The sequence below is a fragment of the Penicillium daleae genome (assembly GCF_028827525.1).
Source record: "Penicillium daleae strain IBT 16125 chromosome Unknown utg000002l_segment0_segment0, whole genome shotgun sequence".
In the NCBI taxonomy this organism is placed as follows: Eukaryota; Fungi; Ascomycota; class Eurotiomycetes; order Eurotiales; family Aspergillaceae; genus Penicillium; species Penicillium daleae.
The window spans coordinates 3,200,285-3,224,811 of record NW_026623150.1 but is presented as its reverse complement, the minus strand read 5'-3'; the positions used below and the strand labels follow the sequence as shown (position 1 = coordinate 3,224,811).

At 50.3% G+C, this 24,527-nt stretch overlaps 9 protein-coding genes across 9 annotated transcripts; 5 read left to right on the top strand and 4 right to left on the bottom strand.

Moving 5' to 3' along the window:
• Positions 1 to 5,078: 5,078 nt before the first annotated feature.
• On the top strand, positions 5,079 to 8,134 carry N7458_002171 (uncharacterized protein; the record flags this gene model as incomplete). Its single annotated transcript, XM_056905554.1, has 4 exons — positions 5,079 to 5,660; positions 5,710 to 5,913; positions 5,974 to 6,328; positions 6,375 to 8,134. 4 exons carry the CDS (start codon positions 5,079 to 5,081, stop codon positions 8,132 to 8,134), a joined length of 2,901 nt encoding a protein of 966 aa, XP_056769661.1.
• A 418-nt stretch (positions 8,135 to 8,552) lies between these two features.
• On the top strand, positions 8,553 to 10,478 carry N7458_002170 (uncharacterized protein; the record flags this gene model as incomplete). Its single annotated transcript, XM_056905553.1, has 1 exon — positions 8,553 to 10,478. The coding sequence occupies one exon, from the start codon at positions 8,553 to 8,555 to the stop codon at positions 10,476 to 10,478; it is 1,926 nt and encodes a 641-aa protein (XP_056769660.1).
• A 235-nt stretch (positions 10,479 to 10,713) lies between these two features.
• N7458_002169 (BSD domain-containing protein) lies at positions 10,714 to 11,979 on the top strand (the record flags this gene model as incomplete). The annotated part of the gene is made up of 2 exons (XM_056905552.1): positions 10,714 to 11,626; positions 11,696 to 11,979. 2 exons carry the CDS (start codon positions 10,714 to 10,716, stop codon positions 11,977 to 11,979), a joined length of 1,197 nt encoding a protein of 398 aa, XP_056769659.1.
• Positions 11,980 to 12,463: 484 nt separating this feature from the next.
• N7458_002168 (RanGTP-binding protein) lies at positions 12,464 to 14,657 on the bottom strand (the record flags this gene model as incomplete). Its single annotated transcript, XM_056905551.1, has 5 exons — positions 12,464 to 14,249; positions 14,307 to 14,341; positions 14,397 to 14,462; positions 14,528 to 14,585; positions 14,641 to 14,657. The coding sequence occupies 5 exons, from the start codon at positions 14,655 to 14,657 to the stop codon at positions 12,464 to 12,466; spliced, it is 1,962 nt and encodes a 653-aa protein (XP_056769658.1).
• Positions 14,658 to 15,196: 539 nt separating this feature from the next.
• On the top strand, positions 15,197 to 17,399 carry N7458_002167 (translation termination factor GTPase eRF3; the record flags this gene model as incomplete). Its single annotated transcript, XM_056905550.1, has 2 exons — positions 15,197 to 17,275; positions 17,340 to 17,399. The coding sequence occupies 2 exons, from the start codon at positions 15,197 to 15,199 to the stop codon at positions 17,397 to 17,399; spliced, it is 2,139 nt and encodes a 712-aa protein (XP_056769657.1).
• Positions 17,400 to 17,882: 483 nt separating this feature from the next.
• Positions 17,883 to 18,455, bottom strand: N7458_002166 (pre-rRNA-processing TSR2 family protein; the record flags this gene model as incomplete). The annotated part of the gene is made up of 1 exon (XM_056905549.1): positions 17,883 to 18,455. One exon carries the CDS (start codon positions 18,453 to 18,455, stop codon positions 17,883 to 17,885), a length of 573 nt encoding a protein of 190 aa, XP_056769656.1.
• Positions 18,456 to 19,417: 962 nt separating this feature from the next.
• N7458_002165 (uncharacterized protein) lies at positions 19,418 to 20,602 on the top strand (the record flags this gene model as incomplete). The annotated part of the gene is made up of 1 exon (XM_056905548.1): positions 19,418 to 20,602. The coding sequence occupies one exon, from the start codon at positions 19,418 to 19,420 to the stop codon at positions 20,600 to 20,602; it is 1,185 nt and encodes a 394-aa protein (XP_056769655.1).
• A 608-nt stretch (positions 20,603 to 21,210) lies between these two features.
• Positions 21,211 to 22,180, bottom strand: N7458_002164 (oxidoreductase, short-chain dehydrogenase/reductase family; the record flags this gene model as incomplete). The annotated part of the gene is made up of 2 exons (XM_056905547.1): positions 21,211 to 22,058; positions 22,108 to 22,180. 2 exons carry the CDS (start codon positions 22,178 to 22,180, stop codon positions 21,211 to 21,213), a joined length of 921 nt encoding a protein of 306 aa, XP_056769654.1.
• Positions 22,181 to 22,689: 509 nt separating this feature from the next.
• Positions 22,690 to 24,439, bottom strand: N7458_002163 (cytochrome P450; the record flags this gene model as incomplete). The annotated part of the gene is made up of 3 exons (XM_056905546.1): positions 22,690 to 23,850; positions 23,911 to 24,183; positions 24,236 to 24,439. The coding sequence occupies 3 exons, from the start codon at positions 24,437 to 24,439 to the stop codon at positions 22,690 to 22,692; spliced, it is 1,638 nt and encodes a 545-aa protein (XP_056769653.1).
• Between the last annotated feature and the right edge of the window lie 88 nt (positions 24,440 to 24,527).

Here is a 24,527-nt window from a genome sequence, read left to right as displayed (position 1 = left end):
TCTCAACCCCTGACGGAGAAGTTGAAGTTGCATCCCCTGCAAGGCCACCCTGGTTGCGCAAATCCCCCGGTCGCCATTATTCCCCACTGTTTTGTCTTGAGCAGAGAAGCAGTATCAAAGAGCTGGAAGAGGGTAAGATCTGGTGCACTTTTGATGTTCAGAAATAATCTAGTTAGGTGGGTAGGACACTTTATAGTTCGGTGAACTCTCAAATTTATCAATGCCTTTCATCAGTTACTACGGAGTAAGCTAGATCAAAAGGGAAAGGACCAGGGTGATTGCAAATTCTTCCGATCGACCACTGATTGTGAATGCCCCGCCCCGCAACCATCGGGGGGAGAGCCGCCATGGGAGTGGAGCTGTTAGGGAAATTCCCATCGAGTTTACGGAGTACACACAGTAGGAGAGAGAGGCTACAATATGTACAGTACTTTTCGAATCCTACCTGGCGGGACAGCCTTGTTCCTATTTAATTCACATAATACCTCATGGTAAGAGGATGCCGTTCTCAATCAAAGTGACCCCCGGGGCCCTGCTATAAACCAAGTCGCCCTTTCAAATCCCGGGGACCTGTTCAATATGAATCCGGTCTAGCTTCCTGTCAGCGAATAGCAATGGTCGAATCAAAATGTAAGATGGGAAAATGGATTTGCATGCTTACCACTCGGGAAGAATAAGTTAACTCGCAACTCCTTCGCCTGAGTCGGAGCCGAAGTGCTAGACTCCTACCGCATTCAGCTTTAGCGCTAAACAAGTTGATATGTCAGAATAGCGTCCCCTGCAACATGAGAGCCTGGATGCCTTTTCTTTCTCTTTTTGTCTCTCCCTGGACTTTAGTGGCTACTGAGTACGAGTGCTCCTCCAGTTCCTGCCCTCAATAATTTAGAGTGCAGCGGAGAAGTAGTATACTGTATCGGCGTTGCAGGGGGCTGCCTGTCAGGTATATATCAAATCAGCCCAAAATGAAGTCCCCGCCTGGGCCACGTAAAAAGGAGGGTTTCCCATCGCCCGGATTTGGTTCATGCATCGTGGAACTGCGCAGTATACTCCGGCGATTCCGATTGTGCTTTCTGCAACCGTATCCTTTCCATTGCTCTTTCTATACGCAGTGTAACTGACTCACCACGATGCTCTGTAACCTAGCTCGATCGTATTCCTCAGGGAATTCCCCTTTTGGCTTCGTGCCTACTGTGCCTACCATTCTTCGCAATGCACATGAAATTGCTAAATGAAATGGAACCAATCCCAGTCAATATTGAGATTATTTTTGGTCCGCGTACAGCGAAATGCTAATAACAATGAAGCTGCCTAGACCGTTTTACGTGGATGAACGACGCTTTGCAAAAGTTACTGATCTTCAACACCTATTGGCTGGACATGGTTAAGCTCAATCAAGGCTCAATAACAAAGGTATGCTTAAACAGAACTCACTATCCCAATGCTCATCCTTCGTCACGGCCAAACTCGGACTACCCCGAAATTCGAGTCATAGATTTTTATCATCATCAATCCTCCATACAGGAAGTGCGCGCCAACCAGGGGCCAACAGAGCAACCGTGCATCTGGCCCCAGCTGTGATTGTAACCCCTTCGCAGCAAAGGAACCCTGCAAACCCACCAAAAATAAACCCCTAGCTGCCACGGTGCTGGATTCCCATTGAGAGGGAACCGGGGGCTTTATTAGAAATCGGACGAGTCAAAACAACTGGCCCCGACCCGACTGTCAGGAAAGTCTCGGGGTCCCAAAGTGTCGGTAACGCCGGCGCAGGAGCCAAATTTTGGAAAACATGGGGGATCCCGAGGGTCTGGTTGAGTTTGTACTTCTGAAAACACTTTGTTTGAAGTGCTTCTGATGACGAATCGTAAAGAAAATGATAGTTCTCGTTGCCATACGATAATGATTGATCTTCGGATGCAAAATACCTTATTTCAGCAATGTAATGACACGCAACTGGCGCGACCGAGCGTTTCCGCGTTGGTGGAGACAGGTCGGTCGTGTTCGGCGCCAAAGACCTCGCTCTGGTGGGGGGGGGGGGGGGGGTGCTTGCTAAACCTTCGCGGGCGCTCTGGGCTCGATGGAACCATTCGTTGGGTGTTTCAAATCATCCACGACTGAGCGTTAAGCGATGTTCGTTCCATTTTAGCTACCACCGCTGCTCGGAGAACGGAGTACGGTAGGACCTACGGCGGTGTGTTGGGGTATCCCTCAATTCCTATTGTTCTTGCTCTGAAGAAATGAAATTCTGTGAGACAACAGGCCAGGCTTGTATTATTCTACAAACGCCGAATCATCAGATCATAATGCCATGCAGATCAACTTTAAGGAGGCCGTGGGGCCGAGAACACGCGTATAGCAGGCGATTAATATTGATGGGCATGAGAACAGGTACCGTTCCTCTATGGCACGGACTCCGAAAACCATGGAGTGCAAATAATGTGATTCGAAGCACTCATAGCCTTTCACTTCTCTATAACCCGTCAGCCAAGCAATCTACTCTCGACATTTTTCTAGGTAGTGTTAAGTGTTTTTAAACAAGGTAGCTCTTTGTAATACCAGGGAGGCTAGAAACACAGCCATCCGGCCGAATATGCAGATCGCACTTAGTCTCTTATTCTCATTCACACTAGAAGCTACCGTTAACTGAAATGATACGTGGCTTGCGCCCAAGGCAAGTAAGACCCTGTTGTGATAAGGTAGACCGCTGTTCGTAACAAATACTAATGGGCCCACAAGCTTACTTGCCTGCTATTGGATTATAAAATCTTCCGTCCACTACAGCACACTGTTAGATAGCAGCCACGGTGGGAATACAAAATGAAATATACAAAAGAAGTATAGTACTACTGATATTCTTTTTCCTAAAGTAAGCCATATGAAGAAGCCGTATGCATTGAGAAGCACTTACCACTGACCTGGGATAAGCTGCGGGACCTAAGGGCGATTAGCTGGAAAATTCCTCCACCCTACCTATTATTTTACCCAGCCCCTTCCTTCGTTTATGGAGGAGCAACATGAGACTGTGAGCATTCGATTTGTGTAAAACTCAAGCCTGGAAACGCGCGCTACACAAAGTAATATCTAACATAATTCAGGCTTACAGTACAATTTGGAATTACCAGCAACGCGGAGCCTAGTCGAAACATTCTATGTGCCCAAGTGGAGGCTGTCCACCAATCGGCTCACCGTGTACCTGGGGATGCATGAATGACACGGGTCAATCACGGTCAACTGCAAAAAAGAGGCGCTTTACAGTAGATCAGGCACGTCTATTGGGCTATGGTTTCCTTTAATTACATCTAAGTATTACATGTACATTCATTTCGACCCTTTTCTCGATCCACGCCGGGATTTCCCCCGAACAAGCAAGACCCACTGGAAGATTTGCGACGGAGGGGAGCTCCTGGTAGCTTTGCAGTGTGTTGGGAGCCAATAATGATAGCGAAAGGAAAGAGTGAATTTGTCATTCTTTTTCTCGGTAACTATATCGTATGCTGCTGATGATTTGGAGCAAATTTTGGATCTTCATATCCCTATCATCAGGCTCACCCCAGTGGCCACGAAGCCTGCAATCATGGTCTGCAGCCCAGATCATCTCTACTTTCTATCGCAATGGCTTCAATGACTTGATATGACTCTCATCTAGGAGAACCCAATCTGGATATTAGGACGTAGCGGAGTAGACTCTCTCCACTGACGACACGGTTCCACCAACTGGTTGGGCTTTGTCTGTTCTGTTGAGATTCAGCACAGTCTGAGCTTGGGGGAGCTTCGTTGGTTAGATCCTATACCTAGTTTCAACACGAATATCGGTTTGGACCCTCGCAATTCCTTGCTGATGAGTGAGGGTGTGGGCCATTCCAATTAGCTGGACGACCTGATCCCATGTACCTTCTATTGTAATTCGCGCCACTTAGTCCTCTGTGCATGTACGCATTATGATGGCCTCAAAACAGGGGCCTTAGCCTCCTAGCCTTGAAACAAGCAATACAGTTGTGGCTTTATTCCAGGGACCAGATCCAAGCCTCACCCCTTTCTCTTCCAAATGGCATTGAGCAAGTGACTTACCGATTGTTGTGCCAGTAGTATGGGTGACGAATGTCAACCCCGAATCTTGGAGTAGTCGCTGGATATCGGTGATTTGCTGAGAAAAAGACGGAGTAGCAGATCCAATCTAGTAGTACAACGACAACTGTTAGATGAGGTTAATTGGTTGGGAAATGAAAATTCTCCTCCTACTGGAATCAAAGAGAAATCGGCTGTGCAGCGAGCCGGTGTCGCTAGAGCTGCTGTGGTGAAAGACATCTTTCAGGAATGAGATGACATGAGAATTCAATGAAAGAGAATTCATTGCTATGTTGGCTCTGAATATTTAAATCGCCCTAATGAACTTATCATGGTGACGTTCCAAGGGCGTGATGTGATTGTCCAAACGTTGATACAAAATCTGAGTGGTAAGTTCGCGTTAGAGTTCCACGATTCCAGTGGATCTTGCGGTGTGTGATTGACTCAATGGCTGGGCTAACCTCGACCTTGGGTATTTGCTGGAAGTATCCATTTCTAGAAAACAACATCCATGTGATGTGTATTTCTTCCGCTTCGGACGTAGTTGCAGCAACTATATATTCCCGCAGTAATGGCAACAGCTTAGGGTTCAAGCAGGCCACCCTATAATGTGTAACAATGGAAGTACCTGAACCAGCTACCACCACAGTCTTATTACCATAGAATCAAACGTGCTACAAAATTTCGAAATCGCTTTTCAAGCTTCGAGGTTGTGAACATTCGGGTACAACTAACTACTCATGACCTTCCCCTTATTACGTATCGGGTTACGATAACACGGCCGGATAAACTATATCCCGCTATGACGCAGAGGCCCCCCAATCAGCTTCAGCATGTAGATTAGACCCTTTGAGGCTCACAACATTAGATCTTGACAGGATCAACCTGCTATTCGACTGTATCTGTCTCTTACAGTGTGTCGAACCTGACGACACACTTAGAGATAGATAAAGCAGACGTGACGTGCAGATCCCTCTTCATGAACCAAACATCTTGATGCACCACACAGCAGAAATATGGCGCGCCAGTCCGCAGCGCGTCCTGCGCGGGGCAGGGCGGCCCGTGGCCGTCGCTCAAAGCTCGAGACAGCGTGTGAAAACCAAGTGCCTGATGTCTACCAGGAGATGTTGGAAGAGGCTGAAGCTCGAGATCCGGGACAGTTCCATTTAGATCGACCGATCAAAAGACGCAGAGTTGGAGACTCCAAGTCCATACAGACAAGGGCTATCCCCGTCGACTCTCCACCTCTAGAGCAGGCAAACATGGTTTTACCTCCAGGAAAAGATATCAGTCAGAACGTGCAAACTGTCTATGATTCAACTACCTCCGATGAATCGGATGTTGAATGGGAAGATGTGGATGTTGCCCAACCTGCCCAGGGACTATTTGGCACGGCTTCTGCCATCGAGGGGAGAGATGAAACTCTGCAGATTACCCTGGATCGAGAACCTGAGGCTCGCAAAAGAGCACCCCCAAGAAGAAAGCCAGTCACCGCGGCCGAGAAAAAATTGCGGTTAGATGCCCATAAGGCTCATCTTCTTTGCCTCTTGGCTCATGTTAACTTGCGCAACCGGTGGTGTAATGATGATGTGACGCAGGTACGTCCGAGTCTCCTGGATATGGATCTTGCTTCTAATGAACAAGCAGCGTTATCTCAAAAGGATGCTACCCAAAAAGATCATTGCTTTGTTGAACCCCGACGAGGATAAGCCGCAATTCACGAGATCGACCACATTTATTGACGGTCTCAATCAAGCTGGTGACATCTTCAGTCGAAGGTTTCGTGTGACTAAACCGGGCCTCAAGCGCGCGCACTGGGCTGAGGATCAAGATCAGCTGAAGCAGAGAATGGTAAGGCGTGCTGATACTTTCTATGTGACATGAAAGGGGCGATCTCTGACATATCGCTAGGAAACAATCATGTCTGACGCCGAAGTTTTCTTCTCAAAGGAAGAATTTCAGTCCCAAGCAAAGATATTGCAGGGTTCTCGCGACTTTGGCGCCCAGCTTTTCTGTGCCTTGCTACGCTCCGCTGCTGTTGAGGCGAGGCTCGTCTGTTCCCTTCAACCGTTGCCATTCTCAGGGACCGTCAAGGACATGACTCCATCCAAGAGGCCACCACAGTATATTGTCATTTCCTCTGACGACCATGAGACATCTGCCGACGATCAGCAGAAGTCAGCGAGTGGACTCACAACTCCCTCAAGGACACGACGGATTGGAAAACCCGAGTTTACTTCACGTCCTCAAAAGCCTGTTCGCCTCGGTATGTAAGAGAATCCGAGTTTGAGTGCAGTGGCTAACTTAACAAGGTTCTCAACCAGCACCCCGGGAATCCTCCTATCCGGTATTCTGGGTCGAAGCCTTCAACGACGCAGTACAAAAATGGATTCCCATCGACCCATTGGTGACCAAGTCTCTCGCAAAGCCATCTAAATTCGAGCCACCCGCAAGCGATCCGTACAACAATATGAGTTATGTGGTTGCTTTTGAGGATGATGCTTCCGCGCGAGATGTTACTCGACGATACACCAAAGCCTTCAACGGAAAGACTCGCAAGTATCGAGTGGAAAACACACGGAGTGGAGAGAAATGGTGGAATGATGCACTGATCGCCTATGAAAAGCCATTCCTGGAGGATCGAGATGAGGCTGAGATAAGCGAATTGACTTCTAAATCCGCTGCCGAACCGATGCCACGTAACATCCAGGACTTTAAGGATCACCCTGTCTATGCGTTGGAGAGACATTTGCGGCGGAATGAGGTGATCTTCCCCAAACGTGTCATAGGACATGTGGGTTTGAGCAAGACCACCTCAAAGAGTGACAGTTTGGAGTCTGTCTACCGCCGCTCCGACGTACATATCGTACGTAGCGCTGATAAATGGTATCGACTGGGACGAGATGTCAAGGTGGGCGAACAGCCTCTCAAACATGTTCCCGCGACCAGGCCCAAGAGTGGATTCGCCAGTGACGAGAATGATGAAGAGACTGAGGATACTGCACTCTACGCAGAGTACCAAACCGAGATATACCGGCCGCCTCCTGTGGTACAAGGAATGATTCCGAAAAATGCTTATGGAAATCTGGATGTCTATGTGCCAAGCATGGTTCCACCTGGAGCAGTCCACATCAAACACCCCGAGGCAGCTCGCTCTGCGAAAATTCTGGGTATTGATTACGCAGATGCGGTGACCGGTTTTGAGTTCAAAGGACGGAGAGGTACGGCGGTCTTTGGGGGAATTGTCATTGCCCAAGAATACAAGGAGGCACTCGAGGAGGTGCTTAGAGGTATTGCCGATGAACGACGCCAAGCCGCCGTCGAAGCAAGATCTGCAGAAGCGTTGCGACTATGGCGACTGTTCCTCATTAAGCTGAGGATCGCTGAACGAGTGAAAGTTTATGCAGACGAGGATGAGAAAATGGAGTATTCCGATGAACAAGAGCCAGAGCCAGAGATCGACATGGACTACGCCGGGGAAATTGGAGGCGGATTCATCCCCGAAGAAGGCGGGGGTTTTGTACCTGAAGATGCCGGTGGCTTTGCAACTGAAAATGGCGGGGGGTTCATTCCTGAAGACGATGAACCCATCGCCCAAGATGAGGGTGGAGGCTTCATACCTGACGAACCTGGCGAAGGAGGAGACTTTACCCACGATGAGCCCATGGAAGGCCCCTCCGCACCGGTTCCTCAGCCCCCGAGCCCGATCCAATCGCATGCGACTTTGCAGAGGACTAGAAGAGTGAAAGCACCCAAGACTCCTCGTTATGAACTGATCGTGGTGCCAAATAAATCCGAATCAGTAGCGGAGAGACCGCATCAAGCCGGCCCGCCGGAGACAGTGGAGGTAGAGAACGAGGGATCATCTGCAATGGCCCCAATTGCAGTCGACTCTTCAGCCAACGGTGGCTCGAAATCTGCTAGCGTGGATGTTCTTTCCCGTTCACCGTCTCCTATGAAGGCTGTCCAGCCCTCTCCACCCGCTCCAGATTCTGATAGCGAGATCGAAAAAGGATCTCTGCTATCTGAGGATCCGGAAGATGAAGATGCGATTCCAGAGTGGCTCATGTAAACATGAAGTGATCAAATATTTAGGTGAATTATGCCCAAGTTTGATAGTATTCGATCTTAAAAGCATTGTCTTTGGTTGAAAGTCAACATTCTAGGCCCATTCCCCACCACATTCTAAGAGTCTCGAGCCATCGTGAAACTTGCATGAGCATGGCCTTTCGTGACATATAAATATCCCATTTGATGTTCACTACTGAGAAGACACCAAGGTAGCGTCACCATAATCAATCATGGACCGTTTGGGGGTCTCAAGGGGTCACGTGAATTCGTAACACCGAGCGACGCGTCGACGCGGTATGCCTCAGGCAATAGTGTCTCCAAACGTCATCCTCGGAAGGGAACCGTGGCTCTCAGCAAGGTCATCCCACAGAATCCACAAGTCTTGCTGGTGTAACTCCGTATGTTTAGCGGAAGCTGCAATGAGATTCCACAAGGCCCCAGATACTGCATCAGCAACACCCAGTGATCACTTCCGAACCCCCCGGCGACCCAGTCCCCAGTCATCATTCAAGACATCGAAAAGCACCACGTCGAAGAGAACAGCGTCTCCCGGACTGTCAACCTCTGGGCGGCCTAGGAAAAGAGCCTCCCTACCGAGTTCATTTTGCGCACAGTCAACTCTCACACAGATCGACTTTGTGACCCAAACTCCACAACAAGACGATGACGAGCTCGACTATATTGACAGCACTGGCGGCGGCGAAGATGCGGGGTCAGTGCAAATAGACGACGGTCTTAGCGAGAATACCGAAAACCGACCATCTTTACGGGCCAAATCGGGCCTTTCCACGCTCGGAATGAATGAAGACCATCCAAAACGGCGAAGAAAAAGCGCCACAGTTCAACGAGCTCCCCTACGCAAGAGCCAAACGCCGAGGCAAAGCAACGGCAGAGGAAAGCGAAAGTCAACAGACAAACCGCCAGCAAAGCGCGATAAAACTCTTACACAAATGGATTTCGTGCGGCGCTATATAACGATTGATGACGATGACGATAATGATGTGAACATGGGATATTTACAGCCTGCTCCCGAAAAGGATTCGAAAGAGGGTGTTCAGCAACCGGATATTTTGGAGAATAATGGATTGAAGCTGGAAACTCCCGTGTTCTCCGCAAAGCGCACTCGCAGGGCCCTGGAAGCGGAAGTAGACCTGTCTACCGGCGAACCAATATCTCAGTCGGACGACACCCAAAGCCTCCGGAAGCAACCTGAACCCTCAGATCCTTCGAAATCTGAAATTCCAATCACACCGCGAAAACCGAGGAGACTGGAGATTCCATCTTCGCAGTCACCGGAAAGTCCAGGGTTGGCAATTATCACATCATCTCAGTTTCGCAGTGCAACGCGGTCACCTCAGAGGAAAGTGCGATTGAACTTCGCCAATCCTGACAATTCTATCAAAGAAGAATCTACGGGTTCACCAGTGATGGCCGAAGAGTCACTCAATCAAGATGACACAGTCCAGAATGAGACGCTCACACAAAACGGACCCATCGGTTACAATTCTCCTAACACAGAATTGCCATCATTCAAACGGAATACATTATCGACTGCTTCGTCATTAGCTGGAGTCTCCCAGCAATCCGTGCCAGCAGTCGACGACCCCCCACCGGACCGTACCCAACGCGAAAGAACGGTAATCTATGAAACGGACGCGGACACCGACAATGATGACTTTGAGGATGATATTGGATATGGTCTTGATACACCCACTCGAAATCCCGGCCCACGCTTGGCGAACTCAAGCGAGGGTCATGACGCACCACAATCGCCGTGTGATGACTCGCAAGATCTACCCTTGCCCAGCGCTCACACATATGCCGACCCAGACTCTGCACCTGCTTCCGAAGCTCCAATGTCGGACGCTTCCATGTTCTATCGAAGAGTACAACCAGCGACTCAATTCCCACATGAGCCTATTCCGACATTGAATACCCAAAAGCTGTCTGAGCTATTTCCCAATGAAGGAAGCACGCAATATCCTCGACAAGGGCTCGCGCATGATTCACGACAACTTCCTCTTTCGTCTTCCCAGACTCCAACACCAAGTCAACGAGCAGACCAAATTGAAATAGTGCCGGAGTCTTCGCCCACCCGGGGTCAAGACGACAGCATGGATCATGATGAAGATGTCTTTCAGCGACCTCGGCCTCCTGGGTCGGTTATTCAAGTCGAGTCATCTCAACCAGTCGAGCGTGGCCATCATGGAATTGGTAGGATATTATCACGCAGTCAGCTTCTGACTTCCAGTGTGATGGAGAGCATTCCTATGCCGAACTTTTGGATAGGGAGTCAAGAGAGTGTAGGAGAACCGTATAGTCTACCTGAAGCGTCAAATTCTTAGATACCCTATATATTTATGAAAATGGATTTAGCGAACCGTCTTTTGATTTTCATTTGTTGTTTGAACGAGACCGGCGTATTCGTATAGCTGGTTATTGTTCAGTTCATTCAATAGTTGCGCTGAGCTTAGCACGGGACGAGCGGGGCGCGGGCGGTCGGGCCATCGACGAACGCGGAGGTGCAACCTCAATTGTTGTGTCGGTCTGCGACTTTCTCATCTCCCCGTCCACCTCACCATGGATTTCGCATACGACCATATCCAGGAGGAAATCCTGGCCTCGAACAAGAACGAGGATTCTTCTGAATCAAATAACGAGAATTCCAACAGCAACCTCAACACCGAGCTCCAAGAAACCTTCCGCGCCTTTTCCGCCAGCCCGTGGGGTACCCGAATCGGAGGACTCTGGGACAATGTACGCAAACAGGGAGAAAGCTACTACGAAGGTGCTCAGAAGGAATACAATGCTGCCAGTGAGGAAGCGGTGAAGGGATTCTCAGACCTGCGGAACAGCATCGTCGATCGAACAAAGGGGCTGTCTCTCAGCACGGTTGGGCTTACAGACGGCAGCGAAGGACCGACGGATGGAGCTGCTACGCCCACGGCTGCAACGGAAGAAACTTCCAAGGACCAGGCGCAGGAAGCCGGTTCTAGCGGAGAGGGGTTTATCTCCCGGTTCAAGGCCGAAGCCGCCCGGCGATTCAAGGAGATTGAGAAAGCCGAAGAGGCTGCGGACGAAGCAATCCTGCGATTCGGCCGGAGCATCAGTCAAAAGCTGCGTGAGGCTGTGAGCATCGTACCGCCCGAGAATGAAGACCCTGGCAAGCTTCTCTTCGAGAGCAAGGATGCCGACGGCAAGCGAGTCATTCATGCCACTCGGTTCGAGGCCCAGCTTCACGTCATTCATTCCAATTTGGATAGCTTCACCAAGGATCCGGTCAGCGACAAGTTCCCGGAGTTCAAAAAGGATTTCAATGTGGAGAGCAAGACCGACGAAATCGCCGCCGATCTGGAGAAGTACCCCGAACTGCGTACGACCATGGAGAAGCTTGTTCCTGAGAAGGTGGAGTATGCGGAGTTCTGGATTCGGTACTACTTCTTGCGCCTCGTCGTTGAGACCGAGGAGAAGAAGCGCAAGGAGCTTCTGAAGGGTATGTCGCATCAATTTGCTATTTTGTACTTCTCGTGTCTTATATACTAACACTGGCTCTCGCTGATAGGCGCTAATGTCGAAGAGGAAGAGGAAGTCGGTTGGGACGATGACTCTGAGGACGAGTCCGAATCTCCCTCTACTCCCCAGGTCCGCCCTGGTAACCAAAACCTTGCCCCCAAAGATACCCAGAAGGCTGAACCTCGCCGATCCAACGATCAGCAGTCCCAGGCCGACAGTGAATCAAGCTACGACGTCGTGAGTGGGACCGCCAGCCGGACACCTGGCAGTCCCAAGGAGACGAGCCCAACTGCCGACACCAAGGCGGATGATAGTGACGAAGATTGGGAGTAGATTGATCGTCCCAATGGTCCATGGACAAGAGAATATAACTTTGGTCGTCTCCTTGAAGGCTATATCTTGTCTTCTAGACCCCAATGACCAGTTGACCTGGTTATTACATTTGCGTCGCTTTTTGCCGGAGTTTAGGCCGCCCTGGCCGGTTCAATGGCGTTTTTAGGACTTTTCTCTCCTTATTCCCGGATTCGTTACGTTTTCATCTCTTGATTTCAGCGATCGATAACGTGTATTGCCTTTTCTACCTGTTCCCTTTATTGTCGTCGAACCTGCACATGATTCTCTCCAATTACATAGGAAGTCGGTTACGTCGGATACGCCTGTTGTGCCTAATTTTTTTTCCCTGATCACGTCTATAAAGTGTTCCTTCTCATTCACTGCGATGAGAATTGCTCCTCAAGCGGGTCAAAAAGCAGTATTACCAGGGCATCACCCGGTCATCCTCGCCCGTAATTTTACAGAAGTAGTGAAAATGAGTCTCTCACACTGCCGTTCCAGAACCAGCATTTCCACCTTTGGGGACGCGACTAGCCTTCTTCCCCAATGGCGAGCTTTGCCTCGAGTTGGCATCATCCGAATAGGCAGGAGTCATATCCCTCAGCCCACTTGGGCGCACACTAGGCGAACCCCTTCGCTGAGGCGTCTCCGGCGTGTTTTCGCGGGAACGAATCTGGAACCCCCGTGATCCGCCTCCTGGTGAGTAGAGATCATCGCCGTCTCGTGGAAAGGCGGAGGGACTACCAGGTCCCCAACCATATTGGTAGTCCTCGCCGCGGTGTTTGACAGGACTCTCGTCATAAGGGTCCCATCCGACGCGACGACGGGCCTCGGACCGGAGACGCTGGCGATGTTGCTCATCGCCGCCGGCACCGGTTGAAGACGACTCTTCGAGGAAGAAGTTCAGGAGTTCGTCACTGATTGAAAGGTGTGATTGTTGCTGGAATTGTTGAAGGGATGTTAGACGAAGGAGGGTTTCGAGTAGTGAGAGTGATGTGCGAATGTGTTCGAATAGTGGATTGGAGACTGTTGTTGTGGTTGCAGCGGGTTGAGTTGACGCTGATGTTTGAGAGACGTCATGGCGACCGACTGGGGAGGAAGACGGGGAAGATGAATGTTTTTCGTCCTTTAATGACAGCTTAGCCACCATATTAGGATCAATGGAGGGTTCTGCTGCTGGGTCTGCTTCCGACTCGGTGTCTGAATCTTCGTCTTCGTTGTAGACTTCAAACGCGATCCACTCTGGGTCCAGGCCTGGAGGTAGCCGCCATTCTTCGGGGATGGAATCTTCATGCAGATAATTGAGGTTGGTCTGATCCGATGTACTACTACCACTCAGCTGTGCATCGAGCTGCGCTTGCTCCTCGTCGACCGAATCCTGATCTTCTGCTTCCTGGGAATAATCATCATCACTATCGTCGCGCTCCATCATGCGACGAGGAGGCAATGCATTCAAATCTCTTTTGAGTAGTAGAACCGGGTTGTTGGTTTCGCCTTCAGTGCTAATATTGAGAATTCTGCCCGTGTCGGCGTAGAAAATCTTGGAGATCTGATGAATTGGGAGAATCTCTCTCACTCCCGCTGTCGCAACTCCTTCGTAGCTATGAGGCTGAGGTTCATTCTCTTCAAATGTGTGAACTCTCCCATCATCAAGATCCTCGATGATCATGACTTGATAAGCATATTCATCAATACCTGGTCGTGATGGAAACTGTGACAACTTTGATTGATCCTCTGAATAGTAGAGGTTCATGGGCACGCGTCGCAGCTTGAGTCGTGCCTTGTGCATGACCTCCTTCCAGGTTGCTTCTCGCACGGATTCCTCGTCGTGCGGACGGAGATGGCTGGCGAAGAGCATGTACATCGAAAGTGTAAATGTTGGTCCTATTTGCACAGCGTGAGGCTCGACAGATTGTGACATAGAGTATTGTGTGTCTCCTGCTGTTAGGAAAGTGCTAGCTTGTAGAAGTCGCGAGGGCGACACTGTCGACGGTAGATTTGTTGACAGTTTAGCACCGGATGTGGTGATGGCCAGGTTCATGAGTGGCACCGCATCCTCAATCCGGGCAAGTAAGTTCTTGATGTCTTTGATGATGAACTCAATCTCAGCCTCGTTCTTTGGTCGCTCTTTCGATGACCTGGAGTCTCTTTGCATGGCTTCTTCTGAAGCCGCGGCCTTTGCCAATCGTTGGCCAAGAGCCTGAATTTCCCACCTGAGAGACTTGGTGAGGGCGACTGCCGACTCAAGAGATGTATTGCCCCGAGCAGCTCTGTATCCTGCTGTCAGTGCCTAAGAATGCTAACCTCGAATATTTCAACGGACTTACATCAGCTCAATCATGTCAATTGATGGAGCGATAACCTGCGTTCCTACATCAGTCAGGATCCAAGAAGGACAGTAATCTACTTAGACAAACCTGAATCTTGCTCTCGAGACGTTGCTGCAAAGACAATAATTCTTCGCGGTCCTTGCCGTCAACAGTCTGATCGAGATTGACGTCAGCATCTTCAGATCCACTTTGTGGCAGCTGGACGAGATCGGGCATACTTTGAGCAAGCGAGATGATTGGCGCATAGCATAGGTCGCGGTGATCGCAATCCCTGAGCTATATGAATGTCTCAGTCTTAATAATCATTTCAATCTCGGATTGTTGAGCTTACCGAATGGCATAGTTCATTGCCTGCTGGGTCAGCTTCTCGTGGATAGATGCTGTTAGTAGACTGGCACAGGATCTATACGGCCGATAGTGATGACATACGCGTGTCAAGAAGACCTCCATTTTGACCACAGCAATCTCTTGAACGATTCAAATCACGCTGGGTGGATTGAGCTGGTAAGCACCCCTGAGGACAAAGCATGGAGGGGCTTATCGATAACCCGTGTTGTGTTATGCCCAACAGTCAAAAAAGAAGATGAGGGTGACAAGAGCCCAATCCCAACGGTGAGTTGGACACCACCAGTAACGGGACACAAATATCCTCTGGGCTTTCCAGACATTCAAACGACGAGAACAACCTCTTTCTGACGAAGGACAAAAACAAAGAGAAGTTCCTCTTTCTGTCACTGCACATATCAGACACGTGACGTTATCGCGGGGGCGCTGACTCAGCGGTGCAAAATCAAAATTGTAGGACCCCTCATTGTTGTTGAAACCTCCAACCTCGACTTCCGTGTCGCTTGCCGTGTCCTTGATTGCGTCCCGGAATCTACCTCACGATGTCGAACCAGACCCCCGATTCTTGGGAGGATGAGCTCTCCCGCCAAACGGAGGGTGTCAACCTGAACGCACAAGGCCGTCCTCAGGCACAGGCGCCTTCATTCCAGCCTGGCGCAACTTTCCAGCCCGGTGCTGCCTCTTTCACCCCCGGCGCCTCATCCTTCGTGCCTGGACAGCAGTACCAGCAATACGGTGGTGGTTACCAGTATAACCAATACGGTCAGCAAGCATACGGTTACCCCCAGCAGTCCTACGGCCAACACGGTGCGTATGGCCAGCAGCCCGGTGGATACAACCAGTACTATAACCAGCAACCTGGTGGCTTCCAGCAGCAGCAGCAGCAGCAACCTCGCCAGCCTGCTCCCGCCGCTGCCCAACCTGCCCCCAAGCCTGCCGTGAATGCCTCCGCCGCCCCTCCCAAGGCCAAGGTCCTGTCCATCGGTGCCACCACCTCCAGCGCCGCTCCTAAGGTTAAGGTGCTTTCGGTCGGAACTCCTACTCCTGCCCCCGCCGCTACCCCCGCCGCTGCGGCTACACCGAACACTACGACCAAGGGTGATACCAAGGGTACTGAGGCTGCCGAGGCTGGTGCGAAGGTGACTGCCGCCAAGGCCATTGAGAAGACCGAGAAGAAGGCCGATGCCAAGGCAGCTGCTAGCGGCAAGACTTCTCCCAGTCCCTCATCCGGTCGCTCTAGCCCTGGCCGTGGCGAGGTCGCCAAGGCTACCCGTGCCGCCGATGCTGTGGCCAAAGCGCAACAAGCCGATGTCGATGAGGCAACTCTCAAGGAAATCTACGGTGAGAGGCGCGAGCACATCAATGTTGTGTTCATTGGCCACGTTGATGCCGGAAAGTCTACCTTGGGTGGTTCTCTCCTGTACTCCACTGGCATGGTCGATGACCGGACTCTTGACAAGTACAAGAAGGAAGCTAAGGAAGCTGGTCGTGAGACTTGGTACCTCTCATGGGCTCTGGATTTGACCAATGAGGAGCGTGCTAAGGGTAAGACTGTCGAAGTTGGTCGTGCTTTCTTCAAGGTCACAATTCCCCACCCGGATGGCCCCATTGAGCGTCAATTCTCCATTCTTGATGCGCCTGGCCACAAGTCTTACGTTCCCCACATGATTGGAGGTGCGTCCCAGGCTGATTTGGGCTGTCTCGTCATTTCCGCCCGTAAGGGTGAGTACGAGACTGGTTTCGAGAAGGGCGGCCAGACTCGTGAGCACGCTCTGCTTGCCCGCAACACCGGTGTTCAGAAGTTGGTCATTGTCGTCAACAAGATGGACGACCCTACCGTCGAATGGAGCAAGGCTCGCTTCGACGAGTGTACCGTCAAGGTCATTAAGTTCCTGGAAGCTCTTGGCTACAAGAAGAGCGATATCTTCTGCATGCCCATTTCCGCTCAGACTACTTTGAACATTAAGGACAGACTTCCAGCCGGCGTCGCCCCCTGGTACGACGGCCCATCTCTTCTGGAGTACCTGACGGACTTCAAGCTTCCCGAGCGTAAGATCAACGCTCCTTTCATGATGCCTATCAGCGCCAAGTACCGAGACATGGGTACCATGGCGGAAGGTCGTGTCGAGTCCGGTGTCATCAAGAAGAACGGTAGTTATCTCATGATGCCTAATCGCACTGAGGTTCAGATCTCTGCCCTTTACGGTGAAACCGAAGACGAAATTTCCACCGCTTCATGTGGTGACCAGGTCCGCATGCGCCTGCGCGGTGTGGAAGAGGAGGACTTCTTCCCCGGTTTCGTACTCTGCTCTCCCAAGCGTCCTGTCCACTGTGTGTCTGCTTTCGAGGCCAAGATCCGTATTCTAGATCTCAAGAACATTCTCACTGCCGGTTTTAACTGCGTTCTTCACGTTCACTCCGCCATTGAGGAAGTCACTTTTGCTGCTCTCCTCCACAAGCTGGAGCCTGGCACCGGCCGCAAAAGCAAGCGCCCCCCTCCATTCGCCAACAGGGGTCAGACCATTATTGCCCGCCTTGAGGTGACCAGCACTGCTGGTGCCGTCTGTGTTGAGAGATTCGAGGACTACCAGCAGCTGGGACGATTCACCCTGCGTGATCAGGTATGTGATGATCTGTTAGCCTTTATAATATTAGATGATCTAGACGCTGACTGCTTTACTAAAGGGACAAACCATTGCTATTGGTATGATCACCAAGCTCATCATGCCGGAGAACGAAGAGTAAATGCTTGATTCTTGGAAACATATAACGGAATGTGCATATCCTCGCCATGCGGGGAAAAGAACCTAAACGGGATACCACCACGGGGCCTATGGATGTTTTGCTATCTCTCCATCAATCTGCCAGGTCCGAGCAGTGCTCACGACGAGGAAAAGCTAGGGCGGTTGGAGATCGAGCGACGATACACTCAAAAGCATACGCTTCACTTTGATGATTATGAAACTTCTTTACCCCTTCCATATAGAATTGCTATTTGTCTCATCAACACAAGCAGTCAAATCGCAGTACTCCATCCTCGTAAGAATAATTCTTTTCTGAAGCAAAATTGTGCTGTAGTGGATTCAAAAAAAAAAACTGAAATTGCAGCAATTCGTCTATGTAAAAAGAGATGTATATGTATTCAAATGCTTCATGTGCATGTAACATGAAATGAAAGCGACATCGATCATGGGTCATTAAATAACAACCGCCCCCGGTACTACTGATTTACCGCTTCTTCTTGACCATAGTGAAACCATCCTCATCCACCTCAGGCTCAACCTTCTCCCTAGGGGCCCGAACCAACGAAGGTGCCTCGCCCATCTCAACATCCTCATCCTCAGAGTCCTCTTCCTCATCGGTCTCCTGGTCCTCATCCCGAGTATCGACCTGCTTGAACATGCTCGCCGCCGATGACTTCTGCTGGCTTTTCTTCTGCCACGTCTCCCACAGCTCTTGAATAGCGCCGAACTCTCCCCGCGCCGTCTGTGCCTTGAACTCCATAATCTCGAGCGCGACATTGCCAGCACTCTCGTCGTCGACCAAAACTTCAAATTCATCATTCAAGACCTGAATGAGGACGTCTTCGAGATCCTCGGCGTCGGTTTCGGGCCGGTCTTTGAGCATGTCTGAGATTGCGCCGCAGAGCCAGTCGCGCTTGTCGGCGGAGGTAGGGCCGCCCCAGTTTGATTGCACGGCTAATGTGAGTGCGGGCCAGTTGTTCAGGACCAGTGTGATGGCCAAGTCGAGGAAGGAGGTGGCATCCATGGCCGGAGCCGCGATTGTTGATTGTGAGTCCATTTGGAGATGCGTGCAATTGGATACCCCGCGGGTTTGTGGCGGGACCGAGAAAGAATTGATGTCCAAGGGCGGTGAGCGAGGCTCTTAGAGGAGAATGGGGATGATAGTCGGAGTCGCTATTTTGACCGCGGCCCAATTTCGGATCGAAGTTTCTTTGATCGATCTGCTGGCCGGTATCACGTTCAAATGTGACGCTTTTGGGGCCCAAAATTTTTTGGTCGCGATAAGAGACGATAAGGAAAGAAGAGCACGTGATCATATTTATCTATTTACAGAATAGTATATTGCAGTAGGTGCTGCAGTCGTCACCTACATCGTGGCCAGAAAAGATAATCGGGCGCTAAGACTGTAAGAGTAAATATGATGTAGTATTCGGATGCAAGGATTAATACGTTCTTTAGAGACGCCAATCTAGCTACAGTCGTAGACCCCCGCGAATTATTGATGTTGTTACTTACTTCCTAGCAATGAGTGACGACCCATCGACCTTATCATCTTGAGGTCATCTTGGCTCGCCCTTATAAAGCCATAGTGACCCTTTGTTTTTCGTATTCCCTTGGTGTTTCCTATTGTCGATTTGTATCAATAGCAACGCGCTAACCCGGCGCAACGTGAAGCGTCCCACGTATAATATTTCCCTTTCCCAACAGACTGATCTTCAACCCCTATTATCTATTCGTCTCTACTCCCGGTATCCTATCCACAATCAATTCAACCTGCCCAATGGCACTCGTACCACCGCCCAGAAACACGGCTTCTCCTTTTCCGGGGACTCATTCTACTGTGAAGCGAGCAACCTAAACCTTCACTGTCGAGCGACCCTACCCGAGCTTAAGAACCACTTTCAAGGCAAAGACACAGAGAATCGCCCTGCACACTGGTATGAAGCGCAACTCCTCCATTATGGTCTACCTCCATCCAAAGTTAAGGGCACCGCCCATAAACGTCTCTTCGACGCCGTGATGGGGGGCGGTCTCGCCGTGCCGCCGCATATCCAGAAGATCGAGGCCGATCTAAAGAAGGAATGGGCGAACAAGGAACGGGAGGTGAAGGAGATGTTGAAGGAATCTGCCGCTGTCAAGCCAGAGGCGAAGGGTACAAAGCGCAAGGCAGACCAAGTCTCGACCTCGACTAGTGTCAACGTCAACGTCAGTGTTAGCGTTTCGAGTACCGGTGTCATTGAGGTGCAGGCTGCCAATCTTGCCACGAAGAGAGCAAAGGTGGCCCCCAAGATCACGGCCAAGGAGAAGAAGGTTACGCCAGCCGCTAATCCGCCTGTACCCGCGGCTGTCCCCAAGAGAACAAAGCAACCCGCTAGGAGGACGGTCCATCAGCTCATAATGGCGAAAGATGGGAAGCCCTCGACAGCCAAGCCAAAGGCAGCCCCTACTGTACTAAAGGAGAAGAAAACGACAGCTCCAAAGTTAACGGAAAAGAAAACGGCTCCGGTCAAGTCGACAACAGGTGCAGCCAAACCCGCAGCGAAGGCGAAGGGAAACACCAAGACAGCAGCTCAACAAGTAGCACCATCTCAAGATGAAAATGGCGATGCACCACCACCCTACTCAGAATATGACCCAAGCTTGTCCTCTGTCTGGCGGGGCCCTGTGCAGCCAACCTCGCCGTCGAGCCCTCGGCGGAGGATCGGCTTGCTTAATGGACGGTACGACCTCTGTTGTAAGCATGTTGAGGCGAATTTCCCTCAATATCGGGATCGTCTGAGCCTCATTGGGACACTAGACGGGAACACCCTGTGGTTAAAGTTCAATCTTGGCGTTGCTACTGGTATGATGAAAGTAACGCGACCATATGAAGTGAATACGGAGGATGCCATGACAATATTTTGGCGCGGGGACGCCATGCCAAGATGGACGGATGAGTATGAGCTGCATAACATTGATACAGAGGATTCTGCTGGCTCGTTCAATGGACTGTTCTTCAACGGCGAGGGTCACATTCATGGGTTTATTCGATACGGCTCAGAGGAGGATGACAATGAAGTCGACTTGAAGTTCGACGCCTATCGAAGACCTGACCAGTCGATGACATCTGAGATTAGCCCTACCCAGGCGCGTCAGATATGGGCTTCGCTCGAGGGAAGGTGGGATTCATATTCTCGAGATTCAGCTTCATATGACGAGTATTGATGACAATGCTGGGACGCTGGGACGAGGGCATGAGGACTCTGAGTGATTCAGCGAACAATCCAAGGCACAGAGATGTAGACCGTCACGTCACGTCAAATCATTGCTTCTAATTTTGATCAAGGACACGTCAATCACCGACTGCGAACGCAAAACGGCGAAGCTCTTTTGTAATGTCAGCTTGATATCTGGTTTACCTATTGTTGCTAATTGACATTCACTCACTACTGAATTACTTCCACAAACCTCGAGGCATGAAACAGTAAATCCTATTGGATCTAAAGTCTCATAGTGGATCGCTGGAATATGCAAGCGGCCTGAGCCGCAACTCAGACCCGCCATCACGAAATAGAAGTCGGAATTCCTGCTTAGTGGATCATGCTGCGCACCAATAGGATATCAATAAGTCTGAATTGCTGTAATGCCCCTAGCTGGCAATTTAACTAACTAACTATGTGGGCAAAATAATGACTAATCTTGGCGGATAACTATACAGTATCTCCTTTCTCCGAGTATCCACCAATCCTACTGCTCCGTCAATAGACGCGCTAAGTTCAGAATTCAGCTTTCTAGAGAAGATATCAAGCTCTCTAGCATCCGACACCTCCTCATCAGTACTCGCTCAAAGCATCCTCTGTCCACTTCCACAATCTCTTTGCCAAATCATCATCCCTCGCCGTCTTATCCAGCTTCTTCTGCGCCAACTTACCCACAGGCTCATAGTACATTCCATTCTTCAAATTCTCCCTCGGTGTCGTCGCTGCCCATACCTGATTATAAGCTCCCTCTTCCGGTTTCAGTAGATTTCCAAGATTGGTCATATAAATGAGAATCCGATCCATGAATCGCGAGTTTGCAATTAACTCTGTAGACACCACTCCAGGGTGGATGGAGATGGAAGTAATATTTGGGCATTGGCGGGATAGTTCGCGGGCATAGAGCATGTTTGCTAATTTACTCTGGCCATATCGGCGCCATGGACCGGCAGCCCAGAAATTTTGAACGGTTTTTAAATCATCGAAGACGATTCCGCCCTTGGGATGAAGGAACATGCCCTCGGACGTGAGGATGACGATGCGTGCGTCGCCGCCACTATTACTCGTTTCCTCGAGGAGAGGAAGTAGCTTCTTAATGAGTAGTGCGTGACCGAGATGGTTTGTTCCAAACTGTAATTCGTAGCCGTCTGTCGTGAGGGATGGCGGTTTGGCCATTATTCCGGCATTGCACATCAGGACGTCTAGTTGCGGTGATGTAGACATGAATTGTTCGGCTGCCGCTTTGACGGAGGAGAGAGATGCCAAGTCGCATTGGATGAATTTGACTTTGGTTTTGGAACCGCTGTCCCGGATTTGGGAGATGATCTTTTCGGCGCTTTGGGCATTGCGGCCGCTGATGTAGATGTGGGATGCGTTGTGTTTGGCTAGGTTGATGGCCGATTGCGCGCCCAGACCACTGGTTCCTGGGAAAATGAGCTTTGCGGTTATAGTATATTGGACTGTGTCACATACCACCCGTGATGAAGATAGCTTTCCCCGTCAGGTCGGGGATTTCCTTGTCGGGATTGAAATTGAGGCTAGGCATGATGTATGCGTGTTGTCGTGATGCAGATGATGCAGGGAGAGGTATAACTAGGAAATCAGAATATGATAGGAGGATAGCATATTTAAGCATTCAGAAGCGAAGATCCCCTTTTCTAGAGTCATTCCTATCAAACATCACAGAACGGTAGTACATTTCTGGTGGCGGGTGTTTGAGTTGTGCCGGATCGGGATTCGGGGCGATGTTCAACCGCCTGGCACCCGATTTTGTCGTGTCGTCATCCAAACTCCAACTTCTAGATGCTCATTGCTGTGAATTCGATGCAGGTCTAAAGTAGATCTCCTGCGAGATGGACCACCAGAGCTTGTTTGAATGTCATGGGTTTCGATTAAAAGATCTGGGAGACTCGTTTGTATGGCTGTGAGCGTACATGACGTATCTATCATTCGCAGCGCGTATGTCCAAAGTGGAGAGGTCTGCCGCCGGCACTATTATACACCCTTCTAGATCATCAAGACAAGATAAGGAAATAGTTAAGTAGCAAAGCTGCTCTACCATCCCTCCAACGGAGTAAATTTAGCCAAAACGCCATCCTTCGGCGAGACAGTAGCTCCCTCACGAAGTTCCAGCTCGCGATCTGGATACTTCAACTCCATATGGAATTTGCCAACAGTAGCAGCGAGCAGACAGGCGAGCTCAGCCTTAGCAAAGCCCTGACCAATACAGCTGCGTGGGCCGTGAAGGAAAGTCAGGAATGCGTAGTTACTGGTTGCACCGCCCGTGTTCGCTTTACCTGGACCCATGAATCGCTCAGGGTTGAACTTGTCCGCGTCTGGTCCCCAGAGCTCCTCTAAATGATTCAAGACCTCGGGAGCGATGACAAGGATCGTGCCCTTGGGAATGGGTTTGCCGACGAGGGATGTATCTTTGACTGCTGTGCGGATCGTCCCTGGGACGGAGGGGTGGAAGCGAAGGATTTCGTTGCAGACGGCGTGGAGATAGGGGAGATTGTCGATCGTCGTAGCGTCAATTGTGCTAGAGTCCTCGGATGAGAGCGACGGAAGGTTCGCGCGAATCTCCTCGCGCAGCTTGATTTGAACCTCGGGATTCTTGCAGAGGGCGTAGACGGCCCATTGCATCGCTGTAGCGGTGGTTTCATGACCAGCACCCAGGAAAGTCATCAATTGATCGACCAGATTCTCTTCATCCATGACACCACTGTGCATTGCAACGGAGATAATATCGACGTCCGTCTGCGTGTTGGAATCCTTCATCTTCTCCTTCTTCAGTCGGATCATTTGTCGGGCAACGTCGCGGATGACTTCACCACCCTCGTCAATACGTTTATTGCGTTGGGTTGGCAACTTCTGAAGGAGCCCAATGTCTCCCATCATCATTCCAATGATGAACAGAATTTTAGTACCAATAGAGGGTGACTGGAAGATTTGTTGGTATGAACGGTTGAGTTTATTGGTGGGATCGCGCAGGGAGTCGAAATCGTGATCCATGCCTGCTACTCCGATAATGTCCAGCGTGGCGCGACTTGCCCAGTTGCGGACAGTAATGGTGTTATCTTTGCCTCCGGAGGCTTGTCGCTGCTCTATATCCTGCTGGATCAGCTTGACCATTTCGACACTCTTGGACCAGAAGATCGGATACAGGTCCTTGATATGGCGGTATGCAAACGCAGGCATCAGATTCTTGCGTTGAAGCTGGGTTACAAATTCGGTTAGTGTAAACGCGATATGGCAGGGTATACTCAGGAGACGTACCTTATGTTCATCACCCTCAGCAAGCAGGATTCCATCTCCCACAATACGACGCAAACTTTGTCGCACCGTCTTGGGTTTCTCAAAGTCATAGACTTTGGTTACCAGCAGTTCGCTGAGTGCTTTCGGGCTGGTGAGGGCGACTCGTTCCAAATTTCCGACAATATAGTACCGGATGAGTCCATCATTTGGCAACTTTGCCGCCCATTCTTGCATCCGCTTGTAGGGAGTCTCGAGAAAGATAGTCTCGGTATTACCTCTCAACCAGGTTCGGCCCTGGGGTTATTAGCGAATCGCAGTGTTCACGGGAATGGATGGATTTATGTACCGTTGGTGTCTGGATGTGTTTTATCGGGGTTAAAAATGCGGGATATAGCACTAGCTGATAGAGGATTTTCCACGCGGTGATGATGATAAATGATAGGAGCATCGTGGCAGCTCGTGAATCGAAGAGGGCGTACTCTGGCCGAAAGTACATGGCCGCAGCCACGCCCACATAGAGCACATTGAGATTATCGTTGATGATACCCATTTCGAATGGTCATGAGATCCCCGAGCTTCTTTCAGATGATGTTGATCGAAGTCAAGACAGGGCCAAAGTTGGCAGATATGAATCAGAC